The sequence below is a fragment of the Gopherus flavomarginatus genome, chromosome 19, assembly GCF_025201925.1.
Source record: "Gopherus flavomarginatus isolate rGopFla2 chromosome 19, rGopFla2.mat.asm, whole genome shotgun sequence".
In the NCBI taxonomy this organism is placed as follows: Eukaryota; Metazoa; Chordata; order Testudines; family Testudinidae; genus Gopherus; species Gopherus flavomarginatus.
The window spans coordinates 21,504,972-21,519,838 of record NC_066635.1 but is presented as its reverse complement, the minus strand read 5'-3'; the positions used below and the strand labels follow the sequence as shown (position 1 = coordinate 21,519,838).

The window sequence follows — 14,867 nt, the reverse complement described above, 5'->3', positions numbered from 1 at the left end:
TGACTGGCTCTGCATGACAGGGCCATGCACCTACCCCCCGCTTGCACCCACTCTGCCCCTGCCTCCACCCACACCCAATGCTGCACTTGGTCACCAAGGACCCACGTCTGCCCTAATGCATCCACCCTGGCTCTCCACCCACCCTGCCAGGGACCCTCGCCCAGCCTGATGCTGCACCCCGCACACACACAACACCCACCCCGACACAGTGCACACCCTGACAGGGACCCACATCCAGAATCCTCTACAAACTCCGTGTGCGTGGGAGCAGGTGGAGCATCTGGGTCCCTCCATTCCCTGGGTGACTCTCCCCAGTGTCCCCTCCATTCTCTCCCTGGGGGGGGGCTGGGTTCTCCTAGCATCCCCTCTATTCTCGGGGGGGGGCGAGTCCCTCCCACGGGCCCCTCCATTCTCTGGGGGGGGCTGAGTCCCTCCCACGGGCCCCTCCATTCTCTCGCGGGTGGGGGGGCTGAGTCCCTCCCAGGGGCCCCTCCATTCTCTCGCGGGTGGGGGGGCTGAGTCCCTCCCAGGGGCCCCTCCATTCTCTCGGGGGGGGGCGAGTCCCTCCCAGGGGCCCCTCCATTCTCTCGCGGGTGGGGGGGCTGAGTCCCTCCCAGGGGCCCCTCCATTCTCTCGGGGGGGGGCGAGTCCCTCCCAGGGGCCCCTCCATTCTCTCGCGGGTGGGGGGGCTGAGTCCCTCCCAGGGGCCCCTCCATTCTCTCGGGGGGGGCGAGTCCCTCCCACGGGCCCCTCCATTCTCTAGGGGGGGCGAGTCCCTCTCAGGGGCCCCTCCATTCTCTCTGAGGGAGGCTGGGTTCCCCCAGGGGCCCCTCCATTCTCTGGGGGGGGCGGGTTCCCCCAGGGGCCCCTCCATGGGGGGGGGCCCTCTATTTGTTGACCCGGAAGTGCGGTCGCCCCCTACCTGGTCAGGTGACCGGAAGGAGGTGGTGTCCGCGGGGGGCCGCTGACGGCCGCTCCCTCCCTCCCGGCAGCTCCCGGCCATGGACACCAGGCAGCAGCAGCGGGTCGTGGCGCGCGCGGGGGCCGCGTTCCGCTCGGGCCGCTCCCGCCCGCTGGGCTTCCGGCTGCGGCAGCTGCGGGCCCTGGAGCGGCTGGTGAAGGAGAAGGAGGCGGAGATCGCCGCCGCGCTGCACGCGGATCTGCACAAGGTGCCCGGGCCCGGGGCGGGCGGGGACTGGGGCCTCAGGCCCGGCGGGTCCTGCCTCGGCCGAGGCTCTGAAGCGGGGTCCCGTCTGTGGTACAGACCTGCCCGGAGGGGAGAGGTGCCACTCGCCTGCCCGCTGCGGGGCGACCCGTGCCCGGCCCCCGGGAGCGGCACCTTCAGCTCGTGCCCCTCCCGTTCCGCGCGCCGGGTGCCCGCAGTAACGCGGCCCGTTGTGTCTCGCAGAGCCAGTGCAATGCCTACAGCTACGAGATCCTGGGCGTGCTGGCGGAGATCGCCCTGGCCTTGGACAAGCTTCCTACCTGGCTCGCCCCGCAGCCTGTTCCCAAGAATATAATGACGCTGACAGATGAGGTCTACATCCACCGTGAACCGCTGGGCGTGGTCCTGGTTATTGGGGCTTGGAACTACCCCTTTGTCCTGGTTATGCAGCCTCTAATAGGGGCCATTGCAGCAGGTATGGTATAATCCTTATGCCTTGTTTGGCTGGCCTTTCCGGTCATCCTTTCTCCCTTCCTGTGTTACAGGCTCAAGCTGACAACACGTTGTCCTGATTTTTGTCTCTTAGGAAATGCTGTAGTAATCAAACCTTCCGAGATAAGTGAAAATACAGCAAAACTTCTAGCTGAGCTGATCCCACAGTATATTGACAAGGTCAGTAAAGGCCAACACTCCTGACAGTTCTGTTGGTTTCAGTTGTTATTCCTTTGTCTTGTAGCGCCTGGGCCCTGCACGGATACAAACCTTGTATCTGTATCTGATCCGCAAACATGATCCGTGGATATCTGCAGATATGAAGTGGATATTTGCAGGGCTCTAGACATAACATTTGGGTCCGCATCCATCCGTAAACATTGTCTGCGGACAGAAAGTGGATATCTGTGGATTTGCACGGCTTTGCCGATCCGAGTTCCATCATGCCAAGTACCGTACAGGCATGTAACAAAGATGGTCTCTGCCCTAAAGATGGTGGATGCAGCAAACAGACAGGGTGGAGGGGAAACACAGGCTAACAGTGAGACTATTCTGAACAGCAGAATCAACTGACGGGAGTTTATGGGGGGATTAAAAGGAAAATAATGAGGTGGCTTTGCAGGTGTCCATAAGGAGCTCATGCATGAGGGAACATTCCAGGCAGTTAGTGTATTGTAAAGTCAAGCAGACTGAGCCTTTCTGGTCAGTGTTCCGAACTCCATCTGAAGGACAGGACTTTTTGTGGGACCAAGTGTGGTATCGTTCCTTTTAGGTCCTGCTTCTCTGTTAGAAATTGATAGGAGTTTTGCTATTGACTTCAGCAGCGACAGGTTCAGGCCTCCTGAAGTTTAAGTCATGAATGGTGACCTGCTCTGTCCAAAAGTATCCAAACTGCAAGCCGGGATGCTGTGATTAGTATTGTAGCACAAAGGGGATCCCAGCACTATTGCATCCTGACTGCTACTGTGAAGCCCTGCGCTGTTTAAATAGGATTATTTTGTAAGTTAACTCAGGCACTGTAAAAGGACAGCATTGCTGTTTGGTAGGGCTGGGGCTAGGGAAGCAGCATTATTTCTAAAGTGAACAGCTGCTGCTTTTGTGCCAGTGACATAGAATCAAAATGTTGCAACCACTCTTAATCTGCAGTTATAGCTACTTGGGTGTAGAAACCTGGCTGTTCCTGGCCATCTCTGGTGGGCTAGTGGGTCTCTGAGTTCTCAGTAGAGGATAAAGGCCAATCCAGCTCTGGGCCTATATGTTCCCTCTTAGGGTGAGATTTGCTGTGCTGCTTATGCTCCTCTTTAAGGCCGGTTTTGATTCTCCTATCCTAGCCCTGACAGGACTTGCGGTGTTTGAGTGTTAAAATCTCACTGGGGATAGATGTAAAACTACCAATTTGATTGGCCCCAGCGAGGAAACTGTTCCAGCCTCCTTTTAGTGGAGAGCTGCCTTGAGATTCTGAAACCTACTAGAGTTGGCACAATGGGATAAGTGAGGGGTGCGCCCCTACAAGTGGTTCTGTATTACGGGTTTGGGAGGGAAGTCAAGAGGGGGCTTGAATGCCAGACATTTTGGAGACTTTCATTTCCCAGCTCCTCTGTGCAGTGCTAGCAGGTGATTTGCCAAAAGGGAATTCCTCCTTCCCACAATATTAAATCAAGCCAGCGTTTTCTGTGCCTTTTGCAAGGGGAACAGTTAACCAGCTTCTCATTCAGTCTGGTTTTGTCTGCAACTCGGTTAACATGTTGCAATTCTTCCTGACTGCTGCAATGGAGCATTTCGTTATAGGTCCTTTCTTACAGACAGTTCAGGCTTCCCCTTCTTAGGAACATGGGACTAGCCATGTTGGATCTGACCCAAGGTCCACCGAGCTCTGTATCCTGTCTGACAGGGGCCAACGCCAGATGCTTCAGGAGGTGCAAGAACCCTGCCAGCGGCAGATGTGTGCTAATCTTCTCCCTACGTGAGGTCTCATTCTGGGCTCTAATAGTTAGAGATTCGCTTAAGCCCTGCAGCATGAGGTTTCCTACCTGCTGGTGGTGGTGGTTGTGAAGCAATAGTGCCTGCTAGTACCCCAATATTTGACTCCATGTGTCTGCCCTTTTGAAGAATGGGGATGGGATGGGACGGGACGGGACGGGACTTCCTGGCTAGAAGAGAACAGGCTCCTTCAGCTGGAATGTCGGGCAGTAAACGCTTTAGTCTAGTCCATGCCTTGCTAAAGGAATTCTGGTAGTGGGTTTATCAGCAGCAAAGGCTTAATTCTCCACCCACAGGCAGCATTAGCATGTCAGCACTCTTTTTAATGAGCGCAGCCAGATGGCCCAGGAGAGACAGTTGCAGTCTGTTGCACGTATTTCCTGTGATGCTGCAGTCATGCCTCTTTAGACAGTTGTCTAAAAATAATAAAGCTGTGGAAGTAAACCAGACTTCCCATCATGCTGGAATATTGTGGTGTTTATTCCGATGACTTCTAGTGACACATCAGTAAAAATGTCCAAGAGCTAAGAAGCAAATGCCATTTCTGCACCAAAAACTCCTGCTGTTGGCTTTGGTTTCATCTTGGCTTCTGTAACCTGGTACTGGCAATAATTATATCCCAAGTGGCTGCAGCTTTGTTAAAGCAATTGGTGCTTTGCTTGCAGGAGTCAAACTTTGGATCTGGAGTTAACAGCTCACATCAGGCGTGGGAGACATTTTGCAGTGTTGAGATTTCTAGGCAAACGGTCCAAATGGGGTGGTGACTCTGCACTGGCAATGAACCTGCCATGCAGTAACAGCAAAGTCATGATCTAGTGTTACGAATCTCTTGACATTTATTGCACCAAAGTCAAGTCAGTTACACAAACATCTTGCTATTTCTGTCTGCATTTGAAGGACCTGTACCCAGTTATTAATGGAGGGGTCACGGAGACAACTGAGCTGCTAAAGGAGAGGTTTGATCACATCTTCTATACCGGGAGTTCCCAGGTGGGCAAAATTGTCATGGAAGCTGCTGCCAAGCACCTCACCCCTGTCACTCTTGAACTGGGTGGAAAAAGTCCGTGTTACATTGATAAGGACTGCAACCTTGACATTGCCTGCAGGTGAGGTCATCCTCTCAAGGCTCAATTGCTAGGGGTGGGGAGAAGTCCATGAGGAGCGTTTGTGGCTCTCACTTTTGGCCACGTGCCTCTCTGACTATGGTGGCAGCTTATGGCCAGACTGTCCTTTCCTACGCTGGTTTCTCTCTGTCTTGGGGTTTTGGTTGGCTCCCACTTGAGGCCACCTCTGCTAGTTTGAGTTTTGACAAATAGAAACTGAAAGATGAACCTTTTATTTTAGCATATTTGGCTCTGTTAATGTTTTTTAAAAGCTTTTATCTAATTAGTTTAAATAAATTTGATGTAGCAGTTTGCACAGTTGCTTATACACCTCTACCTCGATACAATGCTATCCTCGGGAGCCAAAAAATCTTACCGTGTTATAGGTGAAACCGTGTTATATCAAACTTGCTTTGATCTGCCAGAGCGCGCAGCCCCGCCTCCCCAGAGCGCTGCTTTACCGCGTTATATCCGAATTCGTGTTCTATTGGGTGGCATTATATTGGGGTAGGGGTGTACTTGACTGACTGCAATCGGCGAGGGAGGAGACTTTAAAAATTAGCTTAACCTGCCCCCTCGTTATTTAAATAGACCCCAGTCTTGCCCAAGTTGCTCCATGTGCAAGTAGCTGGCAGGATCGAGGCTGTGGTTTTGGATTTTTGTTTGTATCATCCCATTCAGTTTCACAGCCATCCTGCAGAATCTAGAACAAAGGGCACAAGTCCAGAGTCCCCCAACAGCAATCTCAGAACACTCCCCCGGACTCGTGTATGGCAGCTGCCGTGCCTTGATGGGACCCTGCTCTGTGAATTATTGAGCAGTACACAACCAAATATTTAGAAAGGTCTGTTTTAAAATAGGAGGCAACATTCTTTAGAGGCCTAATTCAGTAACCCAGTTTATTATGGATGCTGGGGAATTAATATTTTTCCTGCAGCAGAGCAAAAGAAAATGGCTCAGATAGAAAAGTTGTGGAGAAGAAGCATATTATATTGTACACTTATAACTCAGTTTTCCATTTGCCCAAGCAGAGCTTGAGTCTCTCGAGTGGGGGGTCCCAAGGCTTGTGTTAATTGTAAGAACGCAGAGTTCTTTAACATAAGAAAATCATAGCATGGCACACGTGACTTAGGTCGTGTTTCAGTCATTGCAATCACTGAATTTTTTAATCTCACTTGAAGTCTCGCTTTGACTTTCCCGGATTTGGTGGGTGGTACCATCTTTCCCACAACATAGGTATATATGCTTACATGTTTGTGCTGCTATTTAATCTTGTAAAATGAGACTAAAATCTGTACTGTTTGTACAGACATGTACTAACGGTCTTGCTAGGCAGAGACTTTGGAAGGCTGCAGCCTGTAGATATGATAGACTGATAGCCAATGCTAATGCAGAATGTTACAGAAAGATAGCTGCTGTACCTTGTTCAAGGCTACTGTTCTAACTCTTGGCTATTTTTAATTAAAGCAGAACACTGCAGGGTTCAGGTGCTCTTGAATTGCTGGAGTTTATGCTGCAGTTGATCCATTGCTTTTTAGCATCTGCATGCAGCATTGGCTTCAGAATCCCGTCAGCATCAGCTGGGGGAATCCTCTGACTCTTAATGGGGGTTCCAATGAGATCAGTTTATCTAGATTTCAAAATTTGTTTACGGATCACTAGAAAAGAGCATCATTGAGGTGCAGTCTCTGGTAAGGAAAACATTCCTTCTCCCCACCACATGAGTCCTCCTCCTGAAGGTTGCTGTGCTCCTAGGAGATGCTGAACGTCAAGATAGTAATCATTTCAGAATGGTTTGGGATGGGTGTGGTGCATCCGTAGTGCCCCAGGTAGAGATGGCTCCTCTTGTCAGTAAAACACTAGTAAATGGAGATCAATCCTTTTCTTCCTTCCTTAGACGGGTAGCTTGGGGAAAGTATTTGAACTGTGGGCAGACCTGCATTGCCCCTGATTACATCCTCTGTGACCAATCCATCCAGAACAAAGTAGTGGAGAATATCAAGAAGACTCTCAAGGTAAGTGTTAAGTGATGTGTGCTTTGCAAATCTGCAGCTGCTTTCCCTGTAATTGTAGTTGTGTGTTTGCTCCCAGAGTTCTGGTAATTACAAACCTGTGTTTCAGGCTCATGATGGTGTCAAGTGTGTGCCTTGTAATGTTTGTAAACTGCTTGACAACTCCAAAGCCCGTGTTGTAGCAGTGCCAAGTCTGGGGACTTACTCTGTCAGACGGTCCCACTTGTGTTTCCTAGTGTCGATTCAGTTTTCCCTAGCCTGTAGAATTTCAGATCTGTGCTGTGCAAGTATAGCTGGAAATCCACACCTGCAGAGAGCACATCAATACATTTCAAGGAGATGACAGGCACTTGAGAGGCTGAGAAATGGCCTCATCTGAGTAGTGACAGGATTTGCAGCCTCTGCAGTAGTCCAGCTGATGTCTGTGCTGACTCTGGCCTAGGGAGGTAGGTGCCAGATTATTGATCAAACATGTCCAGTTTTTAAACCCCACCCCCTTTTCTTTTCTTCTTTTTACAGGAATTCCATGGGGAAGATATAAAAAAGTCTCCAGATTATGAAAGGATCGCCAACAAGCACCACTTTAAAAGGCTCGTGACGCTGCTGGAAGGACAGAAGATAGCTTACGGAGGAGAGACTGATGAGGCTACATGCTTTATAGGTATTCCCTCTACGTTTGCTTGGGACAAGAGGATGGCATATGGGTGTTACCATGATCCTTATACCCAGCTAGTGTCCTCTCTGAGCTGATGTGTAGTCAGACTTCTGGCTCATTTGGCCTGTATTTAATCCAGTTGGTGCACGTGATTAAAATGAAAAGTGAACACATAGGACTATCTCCTCCTACTGCAGCCTGATGTTCCTACAGGAGAGGTGTTTGTGGTGGCTGTTCCAGTGTTTTGATATAGCTATCCGTTCTCCTCAAGTCTAGTATGAACAAAGCGCTGGTGAATGGCAGAATAACAGACCAGCTTTGGTTTCCTCATTTTCAGGTCTTCTTCCTCCCCCTGCCCCACAAGCTCAGCTCTCAGGCTCCTGTTAATCTATACAAATCTCTTCTAAGTCACGAAGAGGCTTGTGGTACCTGTTTGGAAGTCACACGATGGTACAAAGCCTGTGATTGTGCTCAGGCCATGAGGTCTGCCTATTGCCTTCCCAGCATGGAGCTGGGATCCAGGAAACCTGGGTTTGTTCTCAGCTCTGCCACTGACTTCCTGTGTGACCTTGGGCAAGTCACTTGACCTAACTGCTAATGATACATACTGTAGCCTGGTCCTATGATAAATGCCAATTGGTGCTCAGCCCAGGAGAGGAGTCCCTAAGATTCTTTCCCCCTAGATCAGACACAAGAGAGTCAAAAACTGACATGTTAGGTATCTTTTAGAGAACCCCAGGTTGTATGGAAAGGCTACTCACCTGGAGAGCAAAACACAACCTTAACCACCATTATTAATATAATTAATAGAGACAAGAAAGCTCCGAACCACAGAAGCAAATAGCAATAATAGAGTATTAGAGAAATCTTAACGGCTAGTCCTTGCCTTGCATATGGTCATACTTATATACTCACACTCCTTTCTTGGAGCTCTGGTGGTCAGAGACGAGACAAAGGACCAGCCCTGTCTCCAGCATGCAAAATGGGTTCGATGGTCCAGATCCCCAGTGCTTGAAGATAGGTGATAAAGGATTGAAGGATGGAGGGGTAGCTGCCTTCTTCACGTGGTTTCTTATATAAGGCCTGGGAATCAGGCTGAATATTCATACCAAAACTCTGCCTCCTCTGTCCATATTGAACTTCCTCACCCTCATAATATTGGGGCGCCTTTCCCTGATAGGCTAGCATATTCATCCCTATTGCTAAAGCACATTTGTGGTTAGATGTCTGCCAACGATCCTGTCTGAAAATATCCAAGGTTAGTATCAGTTCAGTATTCCTGCGGTTGCTTAGTCTCATGTCAGCTTTTCTCATAAGCAAGCTATTCCCAGTTCCTCAAATCTAGGGCAACTGTTGGGCCACTTTATTTGTGCTAAAGGTCAGAGGTCTGTGCTTTACTTACTAACTTGCTTAGGCCAGTGTCTTGCAGGATGCAGGCCTGTAGGTTCCTTGTGTTACGGGCTAGTGAAATCAGGCTAAGCTGGCCCTACGGGCTACGTGCCCACTTTACTAGACCATGAGAACTGCGTTTATTTTCTTTGAAAACTGAGATGGGGATACTAGTCGTGCTTGACCATTGCTGAGCTAGATGCAGGAGAGTGGGTGGGGCTTCCTGAGCAGAGCATTTATTTCCCCATGTCCTAATTCAGTCTTCTCCCCATCTGTTGTAGCCCCGACTATACTCACTGATGTTAGTCCAGAATCCAAGATCATGAAAGAAGAAATTTTTGGCCCCCTCCTTCCAATCGTGACTATAAAGAGTGCGGATGAAGCAATTGAGTTCATCAATCAGCGAGAGAAGCCGCTCGCCCTTTATTTATTTTCCAATGATAAAAAGGTAGGTCCTGGACTCCAGAGTTGGACCTACAACTCTGCCCTGCATATTATAAACACAGAGCCAGGTTCATCCTTGGCACAGCTTCGCTGAGTGCATTTGGCTTTAGCTCCTGTTAAATCCCAGCTCTTGGGTCCTGTGGAACCAGATATTCCCAAAGCTTCTGGAAATCCCCTATACTCCTTAATGGTGGCAGATTAAATCAGTCTATTTTGCCCTCACACCCAGGTGGGAACACAACATAGATGGGTCATTTTGACAGGTGGTTTCCCACCACTCCACTGCTCATCATAATAGCTCACGGTGACTGGACTCTCGAAATGGGTCAGGTCTGTTCGTACACCACCAGAAGAGTGTTACATAAGAATGTGTAGCTTGACAACATAGCAGAGACTGAAATACTAGCTCGGGTAAGGACACGGTCAGTAACAGAGGCTGGTAATCTTCAATTACAATATTAGGCAAGTTGAGGCCTCTGGACTTGCAAAGATTCTAGCTAGTACAGATCTTGTACAGACCACTGAATCAGCTAGAGCTAGTGGGAACGTGATAAAGCCAAATACATTGTAAGGAGGAGGGGAGGGGGTCTGTCTGCCCGGGAAAGCTGAGTCTAACCCAGCTGCTGGTGCAGTTCCACTGAGGGCAGTGGGGTTGTACTTGTGTAGCTAAGAGAATTTGTCATCTTGAATCTGAACTCCTAGTACTAAAACAGGAAAGAACTCTGTTAAGGCAGAGTATTAAACCTCTGTACAAAGGATAGCTCCTCCTGGAAGGGACAGTTATCAGGCATCTCAAAGTCTGAGCATCGAAGGATCTTGTGCTGTCAGCACCAACTTCTTCATTGTGACACTTGGCCCTAGTTAGCCTGTTTGCCAGCCCTTGGAATACAACTGCTAATTCAGCACTCTGAGATTTATTACATTTATACCCATATAAAACCTGCATCCCTTACGAGTGGCTTCCTAGAGCATTTCCCTAGTTGGCCAGTCTCTTGGGTTCTCTCGGGGGAACTTTTCAATCCTTACTTCGTCAGGGCTGACGAAATAGCAGCTGAATTCCAAAGCTGTGTGATGTAACCCTGATCATCCACCCGTTCTCACCTCTTGATTCTCACTGCATTTAGCTTTGAAATATTTGTCCCTTTAAACATTTCTAAAACTTGACTCTATAGTGGTGGTCTTAAAACATTCATCACAATGCTGTAATCTGACAAGATGCCAAGGAAAATGTTGGGTGCTACATGAACACTACATGGTGCCGTTTTGGAGACTTCCTCAAAAAAAATGTCCCCATTAAATGTCTGGAGAAACAGAACATTTCTGAAGCCACAGGTAGTTCCCATCGTCCCTAAATTTCTTTGTCAAGATCGTTTCTATCACGGTGTTGATCATCCCTCTAAAACTTTATATTAAAAGCAGACGGGAGGCTATTTGGCATTGTATCGTCTGTTTGTGTTTTATTAGTTGATCAAAAGGATGATATCGGAGACGTCCAGCGGAGGTGTCACTGCAAACGATGTCATTATGCACTACACTCTCCCAGATCTGCCCTTTGGTGGAGTCGGTGAGTTACAGGAACTCCGTGTAATAAACCATGAGTGTGCTGTGTAGTCCTGCCCGCTGTATCTTAGCCACTGGTTCTTTCTAATGAACTCGTGACTGATCAGAGCCTTGGCATTCTGTACAGCGGGTGGCCCCTAGTCCTTCTTAAATAAATACAGACAGCAGGTTCCCATAGAAGGGTGCTGGCCTGACTTCCCCCCATTTATCCTCAGAGCAGGTAGACACACACACATAGGCAGCTTCCAGTGCACCCACATGTGTTGCACCAATGTTCCTCCACCATGGCCTGGAATGACCTCTTCTGTGGATGAGCTGCTAACTCAGTTTCCAGGCCCAATCAGTCCTTGGTCTCTCTGCTGGGAGTGTCATCAAGGGGTTCTGTTGTGATGCAGATACCTGTTCTCTGGGAACAGGACTTAAGCCCACCAAAGGTTTGACAAAGGGCAGGTTACTGGAGAGGAGCTGGGTTTCGAAAGGAACTTGTCTACGTTGCATATTCTGTGCCTCTGTCACTGCTTGCCTGGATGTGCCCAACTGATTAACATGCCCAACCAAATGCATGCTAACTAGTGTGTGTGTTGACACATTCAGGGAACAGTGGAATGGGCAACTACCATGGCAGACACAGCTTTGAGACCTTCTCCCATCGCCGCTCCTGCTTAATTAAGTCTCTGATGATGGAAAGTGTGAACAAAATCCGGTACCCGCCAAACAGTCAGAGGAAGCTGGACTGGGCAAAGTTCTTCTTCTTGAAGCGATTTAACAAAGGCCGACTGGGACTCATTGCTCTGGCCCTGTTGGGAGCCATACTGGCTGCGGTGATAAAGGTGAGCTTTGGGGCTCTGTACCATTGTGTATTTTAAATGAGGGTTTCTTTCTGAGCCCATTTAGCACCAGGAGGTCCCACTTCCCAGCCTTGCTCCTCTCCTGGAAGCTGGTCTGCTGTAACTTTTGAGCTGAGATCTGTGTGATAGCATGACCAGCCAGAAGCGCTCCAATCTGCTTCTATCTCACTTAGGCTAGCAGGATCCGGACTGGTAACAGAGCTGAGCTGGTTCTTGGGTAAACCCTCTGAGTCTGCTAGGCCATTATTGCTCCAATTTGGTGGGTAACGTGTGAGAAACTGAGTCATCCTCCTGAAGAACGGGTTGGGACATGGCTGGATGGGGTCTGCAGGGGTTGCTTCCACCACTCTTTCGGCATTAGAGCTTTCTTTGGGAATAGGTTGGCTACTTGCCTGCCTGGCTAACAAACTGAATATGTGGTATTTGCAGCTGCGCATTGCTTACAGGGATACTGTGGAGGGGAAGGTTGGCTCTTGGCTCTGCTGCAGACACCCCATGTAACCTTAGACAAATCACTTCCCCATGTGGATGTGGGGATACTTCCCTCCCTCCCTCCCAGAAGTGTTGTCAAGCTCTGGAGAGGGGGAGCAGGGCTGTCTGGGTGGCATGAGACTTGCAGTTTGGAGTAGGTGGAGGATTCAAGACGGTCCATGACACAATGTCTTAAGTCCAAATGACCAACTTCCAGCAGTGCAGCAAACCAGGACATACACGCTGCCGTGGGGAAGTGAGGGTAACCAGGGGCTGCGTGTGCTGTCATGCCACACAGCATAATGTCAACTCTAACTTGTGAATCTTTCCTGCCAGAGCCTGGGTAGACTTGCAGGCGGAGGGGGATAGAGATTGGCTGGAGCCCCGAAGCACACAGTTCTGTCCCTTCCTGAATTCTTTGTTACCGTGCATTATGAGATGAGGTCCCTCTTAAACTATTGTGCCAGTCTGTGACCAACTCTATCTTTGAAATAAAACTTACTCTACCCCCGCACTGCAATATGTGCCAGCTCAGTGAAGAGGGCCACGTTTGGGTTTTCCCAGAATCAGTGGCCTGTGCTGAAGAGAAAAGCCCTGTGTGGTGTCTTGGCAGCAGGTTTCAAAGCCCATCTGGTCCTGCTGAAGCAAGATAGGACTTTCCTTGTGTGGCATACTACCGACCCCGCTTGTAGAGGGGGAATCTTTCAGAGCGGTGGATGTGGGTACTGCGTGGAGTGATGCAGGCCTCCCTCCTGTCCGTCACTTTGACTCTTTACCCTTACAGCCTGGTCACATGGGGTTGTGAACGGATGATTCTTCTCTGGCATGCAGCATCTAGGCTGTGGATTCTACACAGTACTCAAAGTAAGAGTCAAAAAGGGGTGAGAATAGGGAATAAAAGAATGGCAAGGGGACCAGGAAAAGCAGTGCCTATTGGATCCAGAGTCTGTCCAAGTGGGGAATGCACACCCACCTTTGTTAATATCTAGGAGTTGGAATTTATTCCATCTCCTTGCTGAAGTTATACAAGATTTTTCTTTGCCTTCACAGGTGGCCTACTCTTGAAGAAAAGTGACCTGACCTGCTATACCCAATCCACAGTACTTGTACCCTGAGCGCACACTTTATGTAATGACCTTTTTCAACTTGAGAGTTTTACTTTTTTTCTATGAAATGTTAAGGGCACAAAGCAATGAGAGGTAAAGTAAGAATGCACTAGCTAGTAACAGTGCTGGGGCTGGCACTTCATGTTGATTTGAAAAGCCATGCGGCAATACAGGGATTAATGCAACAGTGGGCATAAAGTATTGGTCATGCAACCAGCGAGAAGAGAACTGCAAAGCAGGAAGCAGCAGCACTCTCCATTCTGTATAAAGACCATGTCAGACATGGGCTGCTTATGTCTTCTCAGGACTATCACCTCCTGAGCTCGCCCAGTCTATGCTGGAGAGCTAGAACCTGGGTTTACATTTCAGTCTGTAAGCCATCACAGTTCAGTTCCTCCAATGATTTTTCCAGAGTCCTCCAAAAAGAGGGAAATCAGGACCTGATACACTTAATATAAAGAGTAAAAGCCTAAAATAAAACAGAGCCTGTTTACATCTTAACAGGCAGAGACATTTTCTTTAGGGTTCTTCCCTTTTAATGGGACCTGTCTCAGCTCTCTGTGAGCTAAGCTCAAGCGTGAGTAGTCTTTTGGCTTTTCCAAGGCCGTGATCAGGTGTCTTGATGTTTTTGGTCTTCTAGCCTCAAGATGAAAGCCTTGTCTGTGTCTCTGGGACCTTGAAGTCAAAACATTATCGAAGTACTATCTTCCACACCTTGTAATTAGTCTTCTATGTCTTCCTTTCTCGTGTGGTGGAGACAGATTTTACTAATACTCAAGACCAGTTCTGACTAAATGTACATTGAGGCTGCTGCTTACCTTCTAACCCAGGACATGTATCCCTAGAATCTCCCCCAGAAAAAAAAAAAGATTGTCCCCTCGTTAGCCCTGTAATTCAATCTGACAGCACATTCAACTGGCTGCAGCTTCCAAAGGGAAAGGCCTGCTACAACTGTTAGAGGGTTGCAAGGTATCTCATGTAATGCTGCAGTCACCTGTGCTTCTATCTGCCAGGTGTGCGTTTTGTGATGCAGGGGCTGTGTTTGGAGCATTTGGAATTAAAGAACTCACTCTTGGCATATTTCCATTTGCTGCTGGAGAGAAGTCAGAACATACTTTCAAGTGAAGTATACCTAATCTTATGATGACACCAGTTAATTAACGGGGGACCTATTTCAGCTGAAGGGGAAGAGACTGGATAAACTTAAGCACTAGAAAAAAGCAAGAGAGAGTCCTGTGGCACCTTTAAGACTAACAGACGTATTGGAGCATAAGCTTTTGTGGGTGAATACCCACTTTGTCTGATGCATGTGGGTATTCACCCACGAAAGCTTCTGCTCCAATCCATCTGTTAGTCTTAAAGATGCCATAGGACTCTTGCTTTTTACAGATCCACACTAACACAGCTACCCCTCTGATACTTAAGCACTAGAAGAGGTTCCAACTTTTTTAAACAATAAGGAAAATAAACAACTTGATATACTATTAGTTTTTCAATATAAATTCTTTAAATTTATTTGCCTTTTGTTCAGTAGATGTAAATGGATGCTATTTAGTGAAATATATATGTTTTGAAAGTACTAAATAAACACTGACTGACAAACAGGAATGAACTGAGCTTTGTTGGTTCAATAGAGGAGGCA

At 48.5% G+C, this 14,867-nt stretch overlaps 1 protein-coding gene across 1 annotated transcript; it reads left to right on the top strand.

Annotated features, from left to right (window-relative positions):
• The first annotated feature begins 872 nt into the window (after positions 1–872).
• On the top strand, positions 873–14,833 carry LOC127037290 (aldehyde dehydrogenase family 3 member A2-like). The gene is given in 10 exon segments (XM_050928797.1): positions 873–1,169; positions 1,409–1,640; positions 1,752–1,837; positions 4,535–4,743; positions 6,638–6,755; positions 7,272–7,413; positions 9,078–9,244; positions 10,705–10,804; positions 11,395–11,630; positions 13,170–14,833. Coding segments are annotated over 10 exon segments (1,602 nt in total). The 3' UTR covers positions 13,185–14,833.
• Positions 14,834–14,867: the final 34 nt, after the last annotated feature.